The sequence below is a fragment of the Scomber scombrus genome, chromosome 11, assembly GCF_963691925.1.
Source record: "Scomber scombrus chromosome 11, fScoSco1.1, whole genome shotgun sequence".
Lineage (NCBI taxonomy): Eukaryota > Metazoa > Chordata > Actinopteri > Scombriformes > Scombridae > Scomber > Scomber scombrus.
The window spans coordinates 21,450,843-21,471,971 of NC_084980.1; the positions used below are offsets into that span (position 1 = coordinate 21,450,843).

At 41.4% G+C, this 21,129-nt stretch overlaps 2 protein-coding genes across 3 annotated transcripts; one reads left to right on the forward strand and one right to left on the reverse strand.

Moving 5' to 3' along the window:
* The first annotated feature begins 1,491 nt into the window (after positions 1-1,491).
* Positions 1,492-5,098, forward strand: loxl5b (lysyl oxidase-like 5b). The gene is made up of 7 exons (XM_062428959.1): positions 1,492-2,039; positions 2,130-2,347; positions 2,692-2,800; positions 3,240-3,377; positions 3,576-3,732; positions 4,765-4,860; positions 4,979-5,098. The coding sequence occupies exons 1-7, from the start codon at positions 1,492-1,494 to the stop codon at positions 5,096-5,098; spliced, it is 1,386 nt and encodes a 461-aa protein (XP_062284943.1).
* A 9,089-nt stretch (positions 5,099-14,187) lies between these two features.
* LOC133990902 (uncharacterized) lies at positions 14,188-20,194 on the reverse strand. Of its 2 annotated transcripts, none has more exons than XM_062429323.1 (3): positions 18,814-20,194; positions 17,561-18,201; positions 14,188-14,775 (listed from the first exon to the last, which is right to left on the reverse strand). In XM_062429323.1, the coding sequence occupies exons 1-2, from the start codon at positions 19,819-19,821 to the stop codon at positions 17,662-17,664; spliced, it is 1,548 nt and encodes a 515-aa protein (XP_062285307.1). In that variant the 5' UTR covers positions 19,822-20,194; the 3' UTR covers positions 14,188-14,775; positions 17,561-17,661. The 2 variants fall into 2 exon arrangements, with proteins under 2 accessions (XP_062285307.1, XP_062285306.1); XM_062429322.1 differs by having other exon boundaries at positions 14,188-14,778.
* Positions 20,195-21,129: the final 935 nt, after the last annotated feature.

Genomic DNA, 21,129 nt, shown 5'->3' on the forward strand with positions numbered 1-21,129 from the left:
TTAATTCATGAAACTGCAAAAATGAATGAATAATATAAGGAAGGTCACCTGTTTGAATCACCTAATGAGTCACTGAGTTTGTTTCATTGTGTGTTGCTGCTGAAGGTGCTTTTGACACATATCACCAATAATCAAAATGTGTCAAAATTTGGACCCAAACTGCGCCTGTGCTGAACTTTTTGTGCACAGCCAATAAACTGTGCTGAATTAGCTCCAATTGAAGATGATCCAGGTGAGTGACTGAGGCGAATCAGTGGATGGATGAATGTTGAAACTGAGTGGACTGAAAATAAACTAAAAAATATATCGGAAAAAGAATACATTCAAAGAGTTTCAAGATTTTGACACATATGTCACAGGAAACTAGATGAATTTACTATGAAATGATGAATAAAAGTGACAAATTTGTTTAACTGGGGCAGTACTGAACAGGGTGTGTTAAGGTTGTTTGCAGTACATGTCCATGTTAGTATTTTGACTCCAGTGTAAAACAGCTGAACACACAAATAAATAAAGATTAAAAACAGACTTTTAAAACATAACTTTGTAAATTATCCAGCAACAGCGCAAATACCTGTTTGTCATGAAGGATCTTGGTCATGAAAAAGGAACACCGGCTGATCAATGGATTTTTTTATGGACCTGGACTGACAGATTAGCCCAGGAGGGCCCCCAGCGGATAAACGGATCATCAAGTGTTCATCATGGTAACACAGATACAGACTGCCGCCTTGTGGAGAAGTTTATGGTCTGCATGAGGCCATCAAGCCTCTCTGTGCAGTGCTGTATCACGGTTGTTGCACAATGTTGGAAAATGTATGCTATTAACTGATATTTGTTTATTAATCTTGATTAGTAATGGCCGTGTATTTGATTTTAATGGCTTGGTGATAAATTAAACCTGATATTTATGTTACTTAGGTTTTATAATGACATTTTAATACAGCAACAATTCTCTCTGTGAAAAGTTTACATATTTGTCTTCTGATGTTTATATGTTCAGAGTTCAGGAAAAAGTAAAAAAGGCTTTTTTTCACAATTTGATTTAATTATTCAGTTTTTCACTCACTGGATGAACTGGTCCTGGAAAAAAACCAGATTGAAAGGTAACATTCAGATGACTTCAGTTAACACCCGTGCGTAAAGTTTACTCAGCAAACGTCCTTGTGTAAGTCTTGTGTAACAGATCTTAACCGCGGCGAGGGATGGGTTAAATTTTCTTGCTAGAAAGTTTGACTTTCTGTGCATGCGTAAGTATCTGGGCTGAATTCGATAAATGACCAGGGGAAAAAAGCTCCAGCCCTCCTCTCCTCTGCAGTTGTCAGTCCTTCTGAGAACTGATATGTTGTGCTGCTTAAGAGCTGGAACCGAGAGCGTGCGCCTGCTTTTCATCCAGTTTCCACAAAGCAACATCTGTGCGTGCAATTCATGCCATAAAGTAACTTATCATTGATTTACAGCAGGGGTTTCAGTTTTAGAAGGTTTATTGCGATGGCAAAATGGTCTCTTCTATTTTTATACTTTTCCCAAGGACTACTTCCACTCATCACAGGGCAGCAGCATCAGCGCACCGGGCCTTGGCGGCAGCGGATTCAGTGGGAGAACAACGGGCAGGTATACAGCTTAATGAGCACTGGATCAGAGTACCAGCCTGCGGTTCGGTCCAGAAGCCAGTCGAGGGTTTATGTGAGCGGCAGGGATGGCATGAGGAGCCAGATGGCGGGAGCGCACAGAGGAGGTACCATTGTAAGAACCGCACAGTCTGAGTCCAGACAGTTCAGGTATGACCAGGGTGTAGAACCAGGATCTTTTGCCCCTGGTCGCGCGCCAGGGGCCAGACAGCAGCCTGAGCACCCTCACCGAGCAGGAGCTACAGGTTATCCAGGTGCACGACGCTTTAACCCTGAAAATAGCATGAACGCCTCAGCTGTGGGGAGCTATACAGACTTCACGGGCAGAAGAGGAGGTGTTGCCCGCGTGGATGCTACTGCACTACACACCAGAGGAGGTGAGCCGGGGCCCGGTGCGCAGTACCAGCAGTTACGCACGGTGCCAGAGGCGATGCCTGTCTCCAGGCAACCCGCGCAGACCAACCATCCAATCCCAGTAAATCCCACAATTTTGGAGAGAGAATCTGAGGCTCCTGCTCCTTTCCCTGCACTTAGTGAGGATGTTTCAAACCAGGCAACCAGTAATGGAGAGGACATGGTTAACGATGACCCTCGAAACCCGTTAAAAAACCACAGGAATTCAGTCCTCTATAACATGTATCCCACGAGAGGGAGGTCAGCGGCTCGCACGCGCCGTCCACCTGGCACAGGACATGGAACAAGATATTTCCAAAACGGTGAGTTTAATGTCTTAATCATATGTAATGAGCTCAGGCAGCTTAATTGGACTAAATGTAAATGGTTTTAGACTAACCTGATGGTCCAGTGGATGTCTTAATTAGGATAAAGGCTAATGAAGATTAATAATCATCTATTCATTAAAAAGAACATTTTTAAATCGGTTCTTTGCAAGAAAACCATGCATGACAAGAAAGGAAAATATTTTTTTTGGGTTTGGATCCCTGACTGCTCAGGAATGTAAAATATTTAAAATTATGCCAACAAACACAAACAGCTACTCTGTGTTTCAGTGGAATATTCTCTCTGAGACTAACTGAGTCCCTTTCATCTCCTCTCCCAGGACTGCCAGACCTGGTGCCAGACCCTTATGCCATCCAAGCAGGTGCTTACATCCAGCGCATGCAGATGTATGCGCTGCGCTGTGCAGCAGAGGAGAACTGTCTAGCCAGGTAACTTGTGGTGCCAAAAGTGATTCACCTCTTCAGTATCCACACAGCAGCACGTAGACACACGCACCCCCACACACTGTTATTTCCTGTGTTTTCACTCCTCATTGTTCATGTTAATTTTACATGTTTGAGCAGAACTTTTGGCTGTTTTAAGATAACTTCTCATTCACTCTGACAGTTTAATTGTGTTAAATGTGTTAGAATAACCGGTCTTTTGATAAAGCTACAATGACTGTTTGATCATATTATGGAGGAATTATTCTCATCAACATGATGTCCTGCCAAGACATAAATGTTCTGGGTTGGTTTTCCCAAAAGCATTCAGCACAATGGAACAAACCGTCTGCGCTCGGTTACTTATAAGAACACTAGCCCTGGGAGCTCAGCCAGAATCACTTTCCAACTCAGTTTATGCCCATTTCCCTGTGATCCATCCAAGGTCGGCTTATGGACCTGCTGTGCGAGACATCGACTTCAGAGTCCTCCTGCGGTTCCCACAGAAAGTGAAGAATCAAGGCACCACTGACTTCCTTCCTGTCAAGCCGAGATATCAGTGGGAGTGGCACAGCTGTCACCAGTGAGTTCACATGAAATGACCTGACTTCAGTAAAAAATTTGCATGGTTCTGTTCGACTCTGATGTAACCAAAAACACACCACTTCCCAAAATTCAGCTGAAGTTGTGGTCTCAAAGGCATCGCTGAACCCTGTTTGAGCCATTCCACGAGTATAAATTTCCCAGTTCAATTATTTTCTATTGTGTTCTCCACCCTCAGACATTACCACAGCATGGATGCCTTCAGTAACTACGACCTGCTGGATGTCATCACTGGGCGTAAAGTCGCAGAGGGACACAAGGCCAGTTTCTGTCTGGAGGACACAGGCTGTGACCAGGGGTTCAGGCGACGCTATGCCTGCACGGCTCATACACAGGTAATATATTCTTACACACTATGTGAAGTAAATATTATATAACCTTCCTTTCATCAGGTAATCTCACAAGATAAAGATTGGGGTTTTTTTTAGCAAGAGAGGCCTGAAGAAACATATAGAGAGAAGACTTTCAGCCAACTGTCATTCACACACAAGCTCAACTACAAAAAGTATCGAAACATATAAATATGTGGAAAGTTACAAGTTCAAAATCACTGAGTGGGATTCAAGTTTTAAACTGCTTTAAAATTCATAACATGTGTAATATCTAATCCAAATCCAGAACTGTCTTAAACAGCAATGACTTGGAAAGTGGACACTTCAGTCATTCAGCAGCTCATAAAAGAAGCCAAATAGGTCTAATGAAAATACAAATTCCCCCAAATAATAAAAAAATCTTCTTAGTAACTCATAAGGTGGGAAAACAACATCTGTTTAGTGCAAAGTAGCAAAAAACATATTTGACCCAACAAGCTTGTACTGACTTTAATGGAAGAAACCTGTAACTTTTGTTTTTTTCCTACCTTTTACTGTAAGTCATTGAGAAGGCTGCATGCAAAAATGTCCCGTTTATGAGCAACAGTCAAGCAGAAATCAGGAACTCTGGAATTAATTAAAATAAGAGAAATGAAAGAGATAATTTTTCATGATGTTATATACTATATTAGCATCTATCCCATTTGCTGTGGGGTTCAAAGTTCATGTAGTTGTTTGTTTTTTTGACAAATCCTACAGGTCCTCTTCTGAGAAATGTTTTCATTACTAAGACTCAAGTTTATGCCAACGAAGAAAAAAACATCCTGAGGACATGGGAATATTTATTGTATCTGTTGTCTGGGCTCTGTGATTCTGACTTTGTGCTTCTCAGCGCCGGTTTCTTATAACAGCGTCACTGCCAAGAAGTGTTTGTATAACTAAAACTCAAATCTGCCTCATTTGCAGCACTTGTAGGAAAATAGTGGTCAAAGTTGTCTGAAGAGCCTTTAGTCAAAGCTTTGAACCACACTGAAGGGGTTCGGGTTTTGTTTTCAGGGGCTGAGCCCGGGATGCCATGACGTCTATGCTGCCAACATCGACTGTCAATGGATTGACATCACGGATGTACCTCCAGGAAACTACATCTTGAAGGTAAAATGTGTCACTTAAAGTTTAGTTTAAGTTTAAGTTTTATTTCACAATGTGTGACTGCATTTTAGTAACCTGCCTGCAGGGCTGCTAAAACGGTTTTATTAATGATTTGTTTCAGGTTACCGTCAATCCCAATTCTCACGTCATGGAGTCAGACTTCAACAACAACGTAGTGAGATGTGATATCACATACACAGGAACTTATGTTCAGACACGTAACTGTAGAGTAACAAGGTAAGAGTGTTTCTGTTGAACATTTCACATGGATCATTTCAGACATTTTATACCCTTCAGATTACTTATATGTTTCTTAAACAGTGTCAAGTGAAAGTCAAGTGACACTGAATCAATCCAATCTGTTATGTACATGTTGGATGTTATTTGTGCACATATTTGTATGTTAATATCTTTTTCTTCCCATTTTCAGGGCTTGAAGCGTTCGTTTCCTGGACTATTTACAGGAATTTTGCAGCAAACATCTCTCCATGTACTGTACATCAAAATCAACACTCTGACTAACAAATGGTGCAATTGATAACAGGTTGTTTTTTTTAATTTGTGTGTAATTTTGCGCTACTTTTCTGCTCTTGAAGCGCATTTATTTGTAATAAATGCAGAACCAGTTTACACCAATTTTGTGTATGAAACTAGTGACATCATCAGATTTACTTGAGTATGTATTTCTACAAATGTGCCGTGATTCATTATGAAAAGATTATCTTTCTGCGTACTGTCTTGTTTTTCTGCTTTGTGTTGTTAAGTTGCACATCATTAGTTGTTTCAGTTTTATTTAAAGGATAATATGTTCTATATTTTTGTTATTGTCAACAAATCTCATTAAAAAAAAAAAGAAAACCAACAATGTGTTCATTTCCTGAAACAACTGGGTACTGTAGTTTTTAGCTAACGTTACTCAAAAAGAAGTAAATAGTGCATTATTTAGACACTATTTTCAGCAGCAGATCTGGATACATGAGTGGGTTTTACAGAAGCAGGACAGTGTGTGTGTGGGATCAACCCATAATTACTTAGAGTAAAGGTATGATGATAATGATGGAAAATGTCACCCTGGGCAATCATATGACTCATAATAATTTCCGGACATCAGTGGAGGTCGACAGCAGAGAAGAATAAACTATATCAGGCTTTGGATGCACAGACAGAAGTTACTAAGATCAGTTCATTGCTGCTTTTGGGATCTGTTGACAATTTAAAAAATATACTGAATATCAGCAGATTTACTTCTAATCGCTTATTGGTCAAATTAGCACCAACTCCAATTATCTCATTTTATGTTGAAGGGTAGTTTGTTGGAATATGTTTACGTGAATATGTGCTTGTGTGTAACTGAGTGAATGGAAAAATGTGGAAACAGTTAATATTGCTCAAACATTGTTGTTGAAAACTTTATTATATTCTGTTATTACTGTATGTTGGATTTAATGAAATAAAGATTGAGAAGTGAAGAGTTTATCGTTATAACAATTCCTTGCTTTTCTTTTGATATAAAAAACCATGACGTTCAGTTTAATCTTGTTATATGCCTGGCTTTGAAAATTGTTCCACTTTATCCATTGATCTCTAAATATTTTCTCTGGATTGTTTTTGCATGTCGATGTTAAGGACAATTATTAAAAAAGATCCCTTCAATACTTTCTAATCTAGTGTCCCAGGTGGACAAAAACGGCTTGTTCATAGCAAGATAGTTCAGCATTCTGCAGAGATGAATCAGTATTTCATCCTCGTTCTGTTGAATGGAGGAGCTTTACTTTGAGTGATGCGTGAAGATTGCGGCCTCAGAGACAAACAGGGCTGCAGGCAGACGCTGGCGGCATGTTTGCTCACAGGCCTCTGTGAAGACACACTCCGCAGGATCTTATACAGCTTTGGCATATCTACTAAAACACAGCACAGAGCAGGATGAATGGAGGCCTTTTCTCACTCTCCTCGTGCATGTAAAAAGGAACGTCTCTCAGCTGCTGTAAAAGTATCCTTCCTGGCTCAGAATTCACTACAATTTGGCTTCATTCACTTCCTTTGGGGACTGTTTGGGATGACAGGCGTTTTAAAAGCGCTGGGATATTTTGTCTGAGTGGGAGGATTGACACAAACCACAAGAGAGTATCTCCAGTGAGTACTTCAAAGACGTTTTTACAAAGGACAAATGTGTTTTTGCAGCAAGCGCTAGACTGTTTCAAACAGCAAAAGAGCGACACCAAAAACATTAAACCTGCTTGGAGAGTGCCCACTCCGGAGCAGGTAGTGCCACACCTGAATCAAACAGGCATCACATACATTTGAAGGATGTACTGGAAAACATGCGGGGGGCAGACTATACTGTTAAATGCACAGATGTTGAGTATTTACAACAAATCAGGGCTCTGCAGTTTCAGAAAGCAGCTAACTTGGGGGATTAAGCGCAATTGAAATGGTTTACGTTAGAAGTTGCCAAGGTGCTTCCCTGCCAGAATAGATTGTCTGTGTTATTGAAAGTGTCTGGAAAATCCCTCCGACTCCTATTTAGTCGACTCCATTCCTGTCTGTCTAGGAGTTTTCAGGAGAATAATTGCAGACAGGGACTATTTGAGCAAATGATCCCAGTACAACAGGGTTCAAGTCTAAATTTGCTCCTCAACAGACATAAAACAAGACTAAGAATCTACAGCTAAGCCAATTTTCTCTATAAATCTTTGTTTCTTTATATGGCTGAACTAAAGGCCCAGTGGTGCTTTGAGCTATATGCTAACATCAGAATTCGAACATGCTCACAATGACTATGCTAATACGCTAAGTATTAGTAGGTAGACCATGTTCACTATTTTAGGTTAGCGTATAAACAACCTAACATTTGCTAATTAGTGCAAAGCACAAAGTAGCTGGATATTAAGTCATAAACCAAAGTATAGACACATTTTGTAAAGTTTTGACCCGATGATGGCAGTAGAAAAAAACCTTAAGGGTCACTAAAGTTATTACACTTCATCCTGAGGAGGTACCAGATTTGTAGCAATCCATTCAAATAGTTGTTAAGACTTTACTCACCTCACTCAGAGTCACAAATCTAGAACTCATGGTGTCACTAGAGGAAAAGTGAGGGGATCACTAATGTCCGTAGGATACATCGTCTGGGAACCATGAACGTCTGTACAAAATTTTGTGCCAATCAAATATGTAGATGTTGAGATATGTGGAGAATTAGACCTGCTGATGGTGCTGGAGGAACAGTCAGAGGATCACTAAAGTCAATATGATTAATCCTTTGGGAAGCATGAAAGTCTGTAAAAAGTTTCATAGCAATCCTGTGAAAAGTGATTGACGGATCCAATTGACAAACAGATGAAGCTAAGACACTCTGCTAGTGTACTACATCAGATATTTCTCCAAGAACTTCAGTACAGTCAAAACAGGAGGTTGTGCAATGCAGCAAGTAAACCTAGTGAAGCTCTGCGCAGTGGTGTCTGCCATACAAGGAACCTCACTGAGTTACAATCTGGAGCAGTTTCTAAACAAGCTAAAATAACTGATCTCTTAAGGGATGAAGGAACGTGTCACCCAGTTCAGCAGTATGACTCACTGACATGTTTTTAATAGTTTTTGGACGGCAACGGAGGTCTACGGCACTGAGGAATAAGATATATTAGACTTTGGAAACACACACAACACTTGTGAGTAAGATGACTTCATTGTTGATTTAGATCTGCACATATTTTGCCGAGAAAAATACAGCAAGTCACCAGCCGTATCTTTTAATCATTAATCTTTCTTTTTTTAGTTACTTTGCGCTATTGTTTCTAGAAGTTCAACCAACAAGGGGTGTTGAACTTTAACCTGTTACAACAAGGGAATCAGATGTGTTTCTCACATCTCAGCCGGTCTGCTCCTTTTTGGACCGGCATGTCATTTTAAACATGTCATGCTGTAGAGAAGACAGTGCCTGTTTGCTCAGCTGTGGAGCTTCACACCAACATCTGGACTCTCGTTAGCCTTCCACAAGCACAGAGCAAGGAAGGAAAAGGCAGGTTGGCACCTTTCATTTGGCCTTCAGCAGATCCAGCGTACAGGTAGGTAAGGTGAGGAGGGGATGGGTTAGTGTTTTGCCATCTGCCTGCGGCCAACACAGAAAATACTGTGGCAAGGAGAGACATTTTCCGGATGCATCTGCACGTAGGTGGGCAGTGTTTGGAGGGGTTACTAAGGCCATGGTTTGGTATTTGCAGGTCATATTTCAACAAAGCGGGGCCACGTGAGAGCCGGCGGGGACGCAACAGTGGAACGTGCTCGGCCTAAAGAGAGCGTCTTGACAGGTTGGTTTAGGCACAGAGCAGAGAAATTCCTCAGCAGCTCTGTCATCCTGTTGAGATTAAGAACAGCGCTGAGGTCAGCCGTAGACCAGCAAGGGCGTGTAGGGCAGACACACTGGGCAACTTCCTCACTCGGGGTCACTTACACAACCGGCAGCAGACACAGACGCAGTGTAAAGTGTAAATTTAAAGTGAAAACTACACCGTCTGCTGAGACAAAACACAGAGCAGTCAACTTTTGAGTGGGACTGATGATGAATTCTCTTTCAAGCTGGGTGGTATTGTGACTTGGGTGGTATTTGGAGGGATGGCTCAAAGGATTTGCTGTTCTTTGATTGTTGATTCACTGTACTGTCTGTCTGTAAGCTTTTCATCTTGTACTTCAAACACTTGTATTAATTTTTCTCAGAACCAATCTGTTTTGTGCACTAAGATTTCCCAAAGGAAGCCCCAGGTCACGATGGAAATGGCAAAACTGTTGTTTTGACTGAGCTTCTCATTTTGTGGCATTAAACACTGCGAGACAAACATTTCTACCAAAATGAATTCTTTGTTTGAATGTCATTAAGAAATTGATGTTTTGTTGACGACAGAAAGGAAACTAAAAATCCCTAATTGATTATAAACGGCGCACTTGTGTTGCTTTGATTCACACTTCCTTTCAGTTTCTTGGTTTCCGCTACAATTGAAAAATAATTGTCATTACAGACAGCAGTGACTACCACAACCTACAGTAAATTAACAATTGTTTCCACTTTCCATTTTTTGCTAATTAATGTATTTTATCTTGATACTTAATTTTCAGTCATATTAATATATATATATATAATAATATTTAATATTTTTTATTTTCTGACTATCTTTTTTAATTTTTTTGTCCTACTGTTTTTTAGTTAAAGTCCGTATAAAGTAAGAATAAATATGTGTTCTGAGTTTGACATACCACAGAAAAGTGTGTTGTTAACCACCCTGCCAAATTTGAATGATTAAAAAAATCGCCAAATATATGAAATTAGGCTTCAAAGTTGTGTAAAAATCAGCCTTGTTCTCTTCTCCCAAACACTGTGGGAGTGCCCGCCGAGTTCGCTGAAGCCCCGCCCCATAACAAATGTCACCTGTCAATCAAAGTCACCACCTCTACCAGAAACATGGACTGTCTGAGAGCTTTCTGCCACTACCTCGTTGGCTAACTCAGCTAAGTGGCTAACTGTAGACTGTAGTAGTAGTAGTAGTGTTAGATATTAACAATAACTAGCCACTAGGCAGGTTAACCACTGAGGAGAGCGGCTCAGAAAATCAGGGAAAAATGAGAGGGTAAGAAACAGTTTAAGGCTCTATCTCCACAATTCAGTACTGCATAGTTATCAGCCTTTTCACATGTTTTTCATAACCATTTTCCAACATGTTTAATATGTTTAGAAGTAAATCAATGAATTGACTTTACACAGACTTCAATGTTTTCCGACATACTTTTTTTCCTTTCTGTTCTGAAGTATGTCATCCCTCAGCTAACATATTACTAAATAACATTATAGTCCAACTAATGCTGTAATAGGGTTTTTTAGGTATTAATATTCACGAGTAAAACAAATCTGTTGCAATTAAAAGCTGTGTAATTACTCATTTCTATAACCTATCTGTGATTTCTGGTTACTTATCAGCCTACATATGCGCCAATATCAATGTATTTGTGTTAGTCACCAATATATCAGCCTGGCTGTTTTATCAGTGGGGGTCAAATTAACATAATTTAAAATCCATGAAAGTCAAATCATGCAGCATAATATCAATATAGATGTTCCTAATGAACTTTTTTCTAAGCAAAACCAGATCACAGAGTTCTCTAGTCTCTAAAATGAGTCATTTGTTATGTAATAAGTGGGAATCATATCTGAGAGCTGCTGCTGTCTCTGTCTCGCTCTGTTTCAGAAGGCTGCTTGGATCAATTAGCACCTAGCTGTTGTTCAGGATCGGGCCACGGCCTCTGAGACAAAGACTGCGGTTGTTCAGTGTGCTGTATGTCTGTCCAGACCAGGAAACAATTGGACACCTGCAGTATTAACAGCATCCTTCTCATGTATTATTTTTGAATGGATGAGACAAATCGGAGGTGGATGTACTAAGTGTTGTTCTTGGTTTAAATCTCTGTCTGAAATTCCAGGGTCACTCCAGTATTTACAAAGGCAGCACGTCTAACAGCTCAGCCAATATGCCTTCTGTCTGACAAGATTCATACACAGAGTATGCAGAAAGGCATAAACTTGGACAGCAAGCCAAGTCATAGCCTTTCAAAAAGCTCATTAAGCTTCATGCCGCAGACGTTTTCTGAGCCAGGTCTGCAGACTCTGAAGTGACCGATGAATGTTATTTTGCAGTTTCTACTTGGTATTCAACCAGCGTACTGTGCATATCTTATCATTGAGATATTTGTTTAAAGAGTTAGATTTTAGTCATAGAATAGTTGAAAGAAAGGTCTTTTAAAAAACATTTTTACCTCTCTGCCAAAACAGACCTCTCTTATGAATAGCAATCAGAGTGATGTTGAGTCTGGAATAAGTTAAATATTCTGACACAGTTCATGACTAAACTACACAAATATTTAGTCTTTGTTCCTGAAAGAAAATACAGAATTTAGGAGATCCATTTTAAGTCATCAGTCTATGGTGCTAAAATGATCAGTTGGGTATTTGATTAATCAATCAACACAAAATCAAATCTTAATCTTAATCTTTTAAGTCGTTTATCAAGCAGCACTGCCAAACATTCACTGATTACAGCTATTCAAATGTGAATGTGAAGTTAATAATTTTGAGTAGCAGAAGATAAGAAATAGTGAGGTCAAGAGTACAAAGTCCCCCTACTTCCTCAACCATTTAACATGTTTGACTGTTCTAGATTTTCATTTTGATTTTAATCTCTCTAATGTTTGTCTAGATGCTATTCAAAGCTGCCAGAGGATGAAGAGTTCAGAGGATTTTTTCTTTTTAAATAACTTCTCAAAAACAAAAGAGAAAAAGTCTGAGGAATTGATTAAAATCTATTGTAAGCTGCAAATATTAGCCTATCTGTCTCAAAAGCTTACTACCTATATTGTAGTTGCAACCCAGCAATATTTCCACAGCCAAACTACAAGCAATTTATAAGCAAACTAGATTTATTTCTAAACAAATGACAAGCCCATCATTTGAGAGCCAGTGTCGATACTGGATGCTTCGAAATGTTATGTCAGAGTTAAGGCTAACGTTAGATTCTTCTCACTGTTTGGTTTGGGGAAGATTACAGTTGGAAGTGAACATTTCTGAATTCCTTTATGTGTCATTAAATCAGTTTTACACACAGTACTGTCCAACTTCTACCTGTAGACATGTTGCTGCAGTGTTTGTATGCCAAAAATACAGTGTAATCTGCTATCAACTGATATTGCTAACAATGGCTAACCTGGCTAGACCTATGACTGTATATAAATATGGATGTCATGACAGACAGCTCCCCCTAAAGTGAAACCTTGATTGCCCCCTGGTGGCTGGCTGTAGTATAGGTCATAAATCTGACCCCCTTTATTTTAGCATATGGGACATGAGCCAAACTAAAAAGAATCAAAGTATGATTTCTTTTATTTGAGTCCAAAAAGTCATTTTAATGATGTTACTTGACAATGTAAAAAGTTGTTGTGACATTATTATCGACAGCCACTTTTAAATTTTCTGTCAGGTGGCGGGACAGATTTGGGGGTGGGGGGGTTTGGTGCATCTCATGGACCTTCATCCTTTCAACCGACTCTACTGCACAGACTCTGGCTCCAAATGACGTCACACATGGCAGATGGTAGGTCCCAGAAAGGAGATATTTTGGCTTGACTTTGGAATACCGTTTTAAAGTGGAGTCGGCTTGTCCATATTAATAAACAGTAAATAGGTAGAACTGGTTTTCCGTCTTGTACTGGCAAAGCCATGGCATATTTCCAGCTCTGACTTCCAAGGCAAATAGAACGCAGCATTAACCTCATCCTCAAATCATTTCCTCATGTAGTTGAAAAATATATAAAAATATGTTTCTCTGTCAGAGTGACTCAAGTGCCTTTACTCTGCAACATAATATCAATGCCTTTATTCACATGTCTTCTGCAACTATGAGTACTACTATGAGTGTGACATTTACTGGAGCATGCAGCTTTAGCCTCAGAGATTTTATCTTATAAAGTCAGCCGGAGTATTTTCAGACAACCAACGTTAATTATCTATCCGTCAGCTACGGTTGTCATTTCAGCAGACAAATTCGACAGTGGTTGGGCAGAAATGTGAAGCTACCTTGTTCACCGCTGTGTGAACTCAATCCTCGGGATGCTTGAGAATACTTTTTATTTCATTTTTCATTTTGATTGGTGGTCCTGACAGGTATAATGGCCTCGGGCACATGACCTCACCCATCGCTCTAACCTTCAGTGACTTATCAACTGTTTACAGCCTTGCCTCTAACTTGCCTTTGTACCATAATTACTCTAACCGCTGTAGGTCCACTGATACAGGCAGGTAGTGACAAAGTGGCCGTGATAGTTTTAAATTAAAAGTTTGCACGTGTCATCCTTGCTCCATCTGTCATCTTGCCAGCTTGCCATCAGTGATACAGACAAGAGAGAGAGAAAGACAGATGGAGGGTTGTGTTTTGTTGTGAGGTGGATGGATTATATAGTTCTCAGAGGAAAGCGGTGAGCTCTGATAGCAGCAGGAGCTTGCGTGGTAAAAATCTCAGACAAGATTTAAACAAACAGAGACACAGACGCTGGCCTGACTGGCCCAGAAGCCAGCGCACACTGACAGAATAAGGCCATGAGAGATCACACACTGCCATCTCTAGATCAGCCCGAGAATTATTCTTACAACTTCCACAACCGCCTGGGATACTTATATTAGGCTCACTGAATGCATAAATCATTTTTGCAGAGTCAAGGGCAATGAAATGCTGGCTTCATTTCTTTTATTTCATGTTCAAATGTGGGACATTCAACGCTCAATGGATCACCGCTTGAGCTACATAATTGAGATGTCAGGTTGATTTGTATGAGGAAAGTGCAGAAGAATCCATTGTATTGCAATTTAATCCTCACCCTGCTTTTCCAACTTTCCTACCTCCCTGCTGGCTTTTCTTCTTACATACTAAAACATCCATGTAGCAGAGTAAAAGACAGTCTAAACTCTTTATTTGCAAAATATCTGTACAATAGTTTGAATGATAGAAATCTCAGTATAGCATACATTAGGTTAGGTAGTATCCAGACTGGTGTAAGCTGCCTGAAAATATATATTTATATTTTTGCGGTAAAAAACTAAAATAGTAACAATAAATTAATACTGTCATGGAAAGATAACTAATGTTATATTTGTGGGTGTTTACTAGCAGTTCACAGTCTCATTATTTGCCACTGCATCACCAGAAAAGCAGAAATACTCGTTGAGGTTTGACTGCAACTCTTCAGATCCTCCCTCCACGCTTCTTTGCTTGCATGACATACAGTTGCGGGTCGACTCTTGGGGGGAGTTTTCCCTTGGAAATATCCCCACCTTCAGGCCGTGCTCTGTTTCCACCGGCTGACAGCTTGTCTCAGTGGCATCAGCTCCTGCTGGAAACATTATAACAAAGAAGGAGGGGGAAAAAATCATTTAAATTCAGACCTCAGCACCTTAGGGAGCTCAGAGTCAGTTCTGTTCCCCCAATCAAATACTGTATATGTATACAATTTCTGCTTCTTCTCAAGGATTTTCCAGTAAAATCAGTCATTGGCAGAGTTCATCTCTACTGTACAAGCGAGACAGTGCATGTGTGTATGTGTGTGTGTGTATAGGGATGTCCTTGTGAGTCATGTTGCTTATCTTGCGGAGGAGCACAATGAACCAGGTTTCGTCAGAAAGAAAAAAAATGTCTCAAGAGATGTTCACTCACAAAGTTTTAGACCTTGAGAGAGAGGACATTTCCACCTCTCCACTTTTTTCAAGTTATATATACTACCAGAGAGGTGCTCTAACCTGATAGGAGAATCTAATGAACTCTTCTATCTTTCCCACCGCATTGCGTGTCGAACATATTTACTTTACTAATCCATCAACTATAGACCACATGACAGATTACACAGTTACAATCTGTCCGGAGCCTCATTTTGTCACGTATTTTTAACATTTTTGCCTCAGTATCTCTTTAATTTTTATGTACATGACATTTAGTATATTTCAATTACATTTTTTTTTTCATGCTTCATACTGTTTAAAATAGATCTTCATATTGTACATAGTATTCTATTTTTATAATGTTATACAGTACTATTGATATCTTCTTGTTTTTTGTTTTGATGCTGTGACATTTCAGTTTAGTATAGTTTGTGGTACTTTGATTAAACACAAATCTATTTCGGAGTATACACATCATGACAGCATAACATCAACTAAAATTATAACGTTTTTCAGATGTGATTTTGACACAGGATGCCTAAAATTACCACAAATTATTTTTGTCATCAATTAATCTGCAGATTATCTCCTCCATTAATCCATCAATTTAAAAAAAAAAGTTGTAACACAAACCAACACTTCCAACAGATCAAAACCCAAATATATATTCAGTTGTCTTTTTGCCTTTAAAAAATGACTGAAACCATTAATCAGTTACCTCAGCTATTGCATATCACCAATCAATAAAATGACTGACTGCTTGTATTAGATATCCAACTTTTTCCTATCTTTTATTTTTTTTCTTCTGCACCAGGATGACCATCTTAAGAAGCTTAAGATAAGACTATGATCAATAAAGAAAAGGACTGATGGAAAGAATTCTAACTTTTACATTCAAGGATAGATTAGTTAGGTTCAGGTAAGTTCAGGTAAGCATAAAGGGTGTTTGTGCTTGGCTGAGTTGCTTTGCGCAATATCTGTTGTGTTGGCCATTTTAACATTGAACCTGCTCTGGATGACTAATTCAGATGATTCAGGCCTTTAAAATGGTAACAGCAACAGTGCTTTGAAAGACTTTGAAAACCAAAAGAAAGGACAGCATTGAACAGAAGAGCTACACTCACAACCAAATAAACTCTCATCTCACTAAATAAATGAAAGCTCAAAGACATACACTTTTCAATCCATCTCCCTGGCTGACAGCCTCTACCTGAAGCTGCACCCTCGTGAGTGCGTCTCTCCCTGCAGCATAAAGTGTGGAGAGCTGCTTTGCTGTGCAGCGGTGCTCGTGTTTATATGGACGTCACAAATATACCAAGAGTTTGCCTCACTCCATTCTGGCACTTGGCCAGGGGGTTTTATGATTAAAACCAGATTGTGCTTGCCCAACTCTTAGAGGCCAGAAAAATAGATTGCAGTTACGCATACTCTGCACAAGAGGGAAGTACAGAAACATGCATGTATGTCTCTTCAGCATCTGCAATGCTGGACCTTTTTTTTAGGGAAATACTGAAGTGTATGTATCTGCTGTTTAAATGTACACTTCTGCTCCAGGGTCTTTTTCACAGATGTCATCTTAGGTGCTCTTCTAGTTTACAGTCAGTAATGACACATCTGACTGTGGCATGAGAAGAAAGGCTTAGCTCCTCATCAACCCCTAACAGTAAATTATGCCAATCCTGAGTCAGAGCTATGATCATCCTGTAAATAAAATGACGCCTCCTTTGTGTCACATGATTCAAAGCAAGCGGCTGTGGGGTCTTCCTTTGCCAGAAACGACTGAGCTCCTGCCAACTCTCAGTTCCCTCGAAGTTATGACTAAGTTACACTGCAAAAAAAAGTCTGTCTTAAGATTTTATCTTCCTGTCTGCCTTCAAATTTTGTTACTAAAGTAAGAAAAATGTATATGAGGTTGGTTTATATATAAATGTATATACGTTGCTTTCTGTAATACAACTTGCCTTTTTTTTAAAGAGCTGTGCTTTAAAATATGTCTAAAGCAGCAGCTGAGAGCACTACTTTGTTAGCAAGATCAAATGTTTAAAATGAAACTCCTCAAATCACCTCAAGTTTACTTCATCAAGTGAAACGATCTCACACATCTGGGTACATGTCTAACCAAACTGAAGATTTCAGGAATTTAACAAAACACTGATTTCTTATTTCCCTTGCTGAAGCAGACACATTTTGCAGTGTGGTGAAGACTGGGAAATCATGTGACATCAACAAAAGCAGACACATTACACTCCCCCCGCCGCCCACACAGACACCACACTCACATACATCAAACACACACATAAACCCTTTTTTGTAAGAGGGAGGAACACTGCAATTCATTTACTGACTTTGAAAACTACGCTGCCAGTAAACACAGCAAACGTCATCGGCTGTGAGTGCTGACGGAAACATCAACACCGTAAAAGAGGAGAAGAAAAAAAGTCCTCTTCTATCTGCACTTACCATGAGTTGTTCCCCTGCCTGGTCCCACTCTGACCTCCACTCACTGCAGCAGGGTCTCATGTTTCAGGCCCCCATGGCACTGGGGCAGACCACCCCCTCCTTCACACCATGCTGGTGCTCTGGCGGCCTCTACCTGGGTACGCAGGGGTCCTCACAGGCTTGGGAGGTGGGTATGAGCCCTTCCCACACCGCCCATTTTGAGGGTACGGTGGAGGCTTCTGAGTCCTTGAACTGGAGGTGCTGTTCCCAATGATGACCTTAGGGTCTAAGCTCTGCGGATGAGGCTCTGGATGGCCGATATGGTTGGAGTCTCTGTGGGAGTACAGGTGAGGCTGGTGGCCGTTTACACCTGGCTTTTCATGGTTGATTTCCTTACTGTGGCTGGGTGGGGTGAAGCAGCTAGTTTTGACAACCGATGCCATGTGCACAGGGGATGGAGAGTTAGTTCTTAGGATGATGCAGTCTTCATCGAAGTGCTGCGACACCTGCACTGGTGCAGGTTTGTGATTGGACAGCGGGGCAACTCTGAGGTCACCTGGATGAGCTGAGCCGTGAAAATTATTGGATGACCCATGAGTGATGCTGAGCGCCTCCTCATTGAGGTCGATATTGGCTGTGAGACGATCAATCTGGTCGACGACCTGAGGGACAATAAAGAGAGTCGATACCTGTCCAAACTGTACTGCATAAATGTAAAAGTACTCATCCAAATCAAAGCTGGTGTCCCTGGTCTTCAGCTGTCTCAATACACAATCACAGAGATATTTTTATTCATAATGTTGCTTCAGTACAATGCTAGGCTTTCGACAGATGCATTCAACTGTGAATCAGTGCTGTTTTACAGCTGCATGCAAGAGCAAGGCATAATTTAGTTAGTAACAGTCTCGAGCCAGGCGTTTTAATGTGCTGGCCGGAACACTGCCAATTTCTGCAGCGTTCTGCAAAAGGTCATTGCAAATTGTTCTCAATCACCACTTCGGTAAGAGATGATGAGTGAGTCACAAACAATGCAGTCGGCGTGCGCACACACATGAACAGACATTGACACACACGCAGACAGCAACCTGTGTCAAACTGATCTGCACAGTGGCTCATTTTGTCAGCATCTGAGCTGTGTGTTAATAGTTTTAAATGTCACAATATCCAGGGGAGTACTGATGAAAGGCTGGGGCATCTGCACCTGACGCAGACCTTCATGTTAAGACACCTGATGTACAAAAAGAGTAAACACGTATAATAATAGACCTTCCTACCTCTTTCATCTCCACGTGAACTTGCTTTAAACCCCCCAACACGTCTTCCAGGTTTGTCACCACTTGTCGTATTTGATCCCTCACCAAATCCTGCCTCCTCTTCTGCTTCACCACTTCCGAACACTGGCGCTGATGGTCGTTCGATTTTGAGGCTTCTGGACTGATGATGTCAGAGGGAGCACCATAGGGCCCCTTCCGTCTGCTTTGGTTCAAGTGTTTTTGTGGGACTTCAGTGGGAAAAAAACCTTTGTGAGAACCACTGCGTCCATTACATCCCTCCTCTGATCCACCCTTCAGTCTGCTCTGGTCCTGATGGATATCTCTTTCCTCCCCTCCCTCAAAGAACACAGACTTTGGTCCACAGTGGCCATTTGGTACATTTGGCATGTACAAATGACCTGACTGGGGAGCGTGCAGCTCCAAATGACAGTTCTCAGAGGTGCATTCATAGCCTTGCTCTTCCTTGTCCACAGATACGTACCTGACAGTCCTCTGGTGCGCATACCCCTGACTTTTGGCCTGAAGATGAGGGAGTGGATGCGGTATTACAGTGTTAAAGGGGTGTGCCCTGGTGTTGTTGCGCACCACACAGCCACACTGTTCTCTGACAGACGGGTAGTGTCTCACCCCAGGCTCCAGTGGGTAGTTCCACTGGGCAGGGTTCAACTCCCAGGGGCAAACTTGGCTCAAGTCATCCGACTGGCTGTAAGGACCGGGCCCTGCAAACACAGGCCTCCTCTGTGGGCTGCGATGACCGCTTCTCTCAACTCTGTCCACTCCGAAAGCTCTCCCTCCTACGTCTTTAACCCGAGGAGCCTGGATGTCTCCCCTGCAGTCCAGCGATGGGTGGTCTGTCTGTCTGGCTGATGCTGATTGGTATCCCGGCCCACCGTGATGACTGTACGTCTGCTCATAGTGGACGCAATGCTGGCAGGGGTAGGGGATGGGGGTATTGTTGTGCTGAAGGAATCGGTGGTGTCCCGTTGTTTGTGCGCCTTCTGTGTACATGTCCAAAGAAGTCCAGAGGCTTGTGGGGAAAACGCCTTAGAAAACAACTGGTTTCCTCCCCTCCCTGCTCTCTCCAGCCCAGTCATTCACTCGCTCTGTTTTCCTCATCTGCGTCTTCCCACAAGAAAACTTTTCTTCAGCTCTTTTTTCTCCTCTGCCCACGACTTCTCCCTCCCCTTCCTTCCTGTCCGTTGTTTCACTTCTTCTTCTCTCCTGTAGTTGTTAATCTCCTTGCCCGTTCTTTTCTTCTTCCCTAGGACTCCCTTTCTCCGACATGTACTTCTGCTAACTTTTTCTTACTCCTTCTGCTTCCTCACCCTGTAGCCCTCTCTCCTACATGGGGCCCCTCTCCTCCTCCCTCCCACTCTGTCTCTCTTTCTACCTCTCCCGCCTCGTTGTTCTGTCTCATTTGCTGCTGCAGGCTTCCAGTCTCTCTCTCTTTCTCTCTCCCCCTCTCTCTCTCTCACTCTGGCTGTGTATTTCCCGTTTCCTCCCCTCCCCTCTCCCGCTCTACTCTCTCTCTCTACCTCTTACTCCGTCTCTTGCCTCTGGTATATTCTCTCACATAGTCGACTGTACCTGAATATGTGAAATCCTTCTTTCCTCTCCACCTGAAATCCAGCCCCCCTGTGAGGCTCCTCCGGTAAAAGACTCCATATGGGTTTCTGTCTGTCTGAGAGTGCGTGAAAGAGTCCCAGCTCCGGTGCTGAGCTCATTAGCCCAACTAAAGCCTTTGCACTCTGCAATTAAATGCTGCCTGGGATTCCTCGGCCAGAGACTGAGAGAAGAGGGGAGGGGAGGAGAGAAGCTCTGGGGGAGGTGGGGTTTCTAACATACACAGACGAGGGAGTAGACGGCGCTCTGACTCAAGGAAAGACAGCCACTGGCTACAAGGGGAAGATTTTTCACCATATCTTCTTTTTTTTCTACCTCTCTCTCTCTTCCAATTCCGTTCCCTTTTGGTCCTTTGTTGCCTGTGTCGTTCCCATTCAATCACAGCCTCGGTTAAAGTGATTTCACCTCAACAGTTGAACAAAACTTCACTCTGCACTGTAGCGGCTCTCTATATGAAAGTATGCACCCTTTTTCCGCTCATATCCATACAATAGCTTTAAAATGCCACTTCATAGTCAGAAAAGCTTCACAATGTGCTCACGCCGTGTTAAATTCATCGTCCTACTCATTGTAAATCAAACTTGTCTCGCTATAGATAAACATAATCTCCAACTGAAAGGAACAACAACAAAAAAACTCCTTTATACAAATTTAGAAAGACGGGATGAGCAATCAAGATCTCTCTCTCCAAAA

Bases quoted from the DNA above. Each gene is read 5' to 3' on its own strand.
- loxl5b (XM_062428959.1), top strand. From the start codon at position 1,492: ATGGCAAAATGGTCTCTTCTATTTTTATACTTTTCCCAAGGACTACTT. The intron at 3,733-4,764 runs GTAATATATTCT...TTTTGTTTTCAG, and splicing joins CCTGCACGGCTCATACACAG to GGGCTGAGCCCGGGATGCCA. The intron at 4,861-4,978 runs GTAAAATGTGTC...GATTTGTTTCAG, and splicing joins CAGGAAACTACATCTTGAAG to GTTACCGTCAATCCCAATTC.
- LOC133990902 (XM_062429323.1), bottom strand. From the start codon at position 19,821: ATGTACACAGAAGGCGCACAAACAACGGGACACCACCGATTCCTTCAG. The intron at 18,202-18,813 runs GTAGGAAGGTCT...ATTGTCCCTCAG, and splicing joins TTCACGTGGAGATGAAAGAG to GTCGTCGACCAGATTGATCG.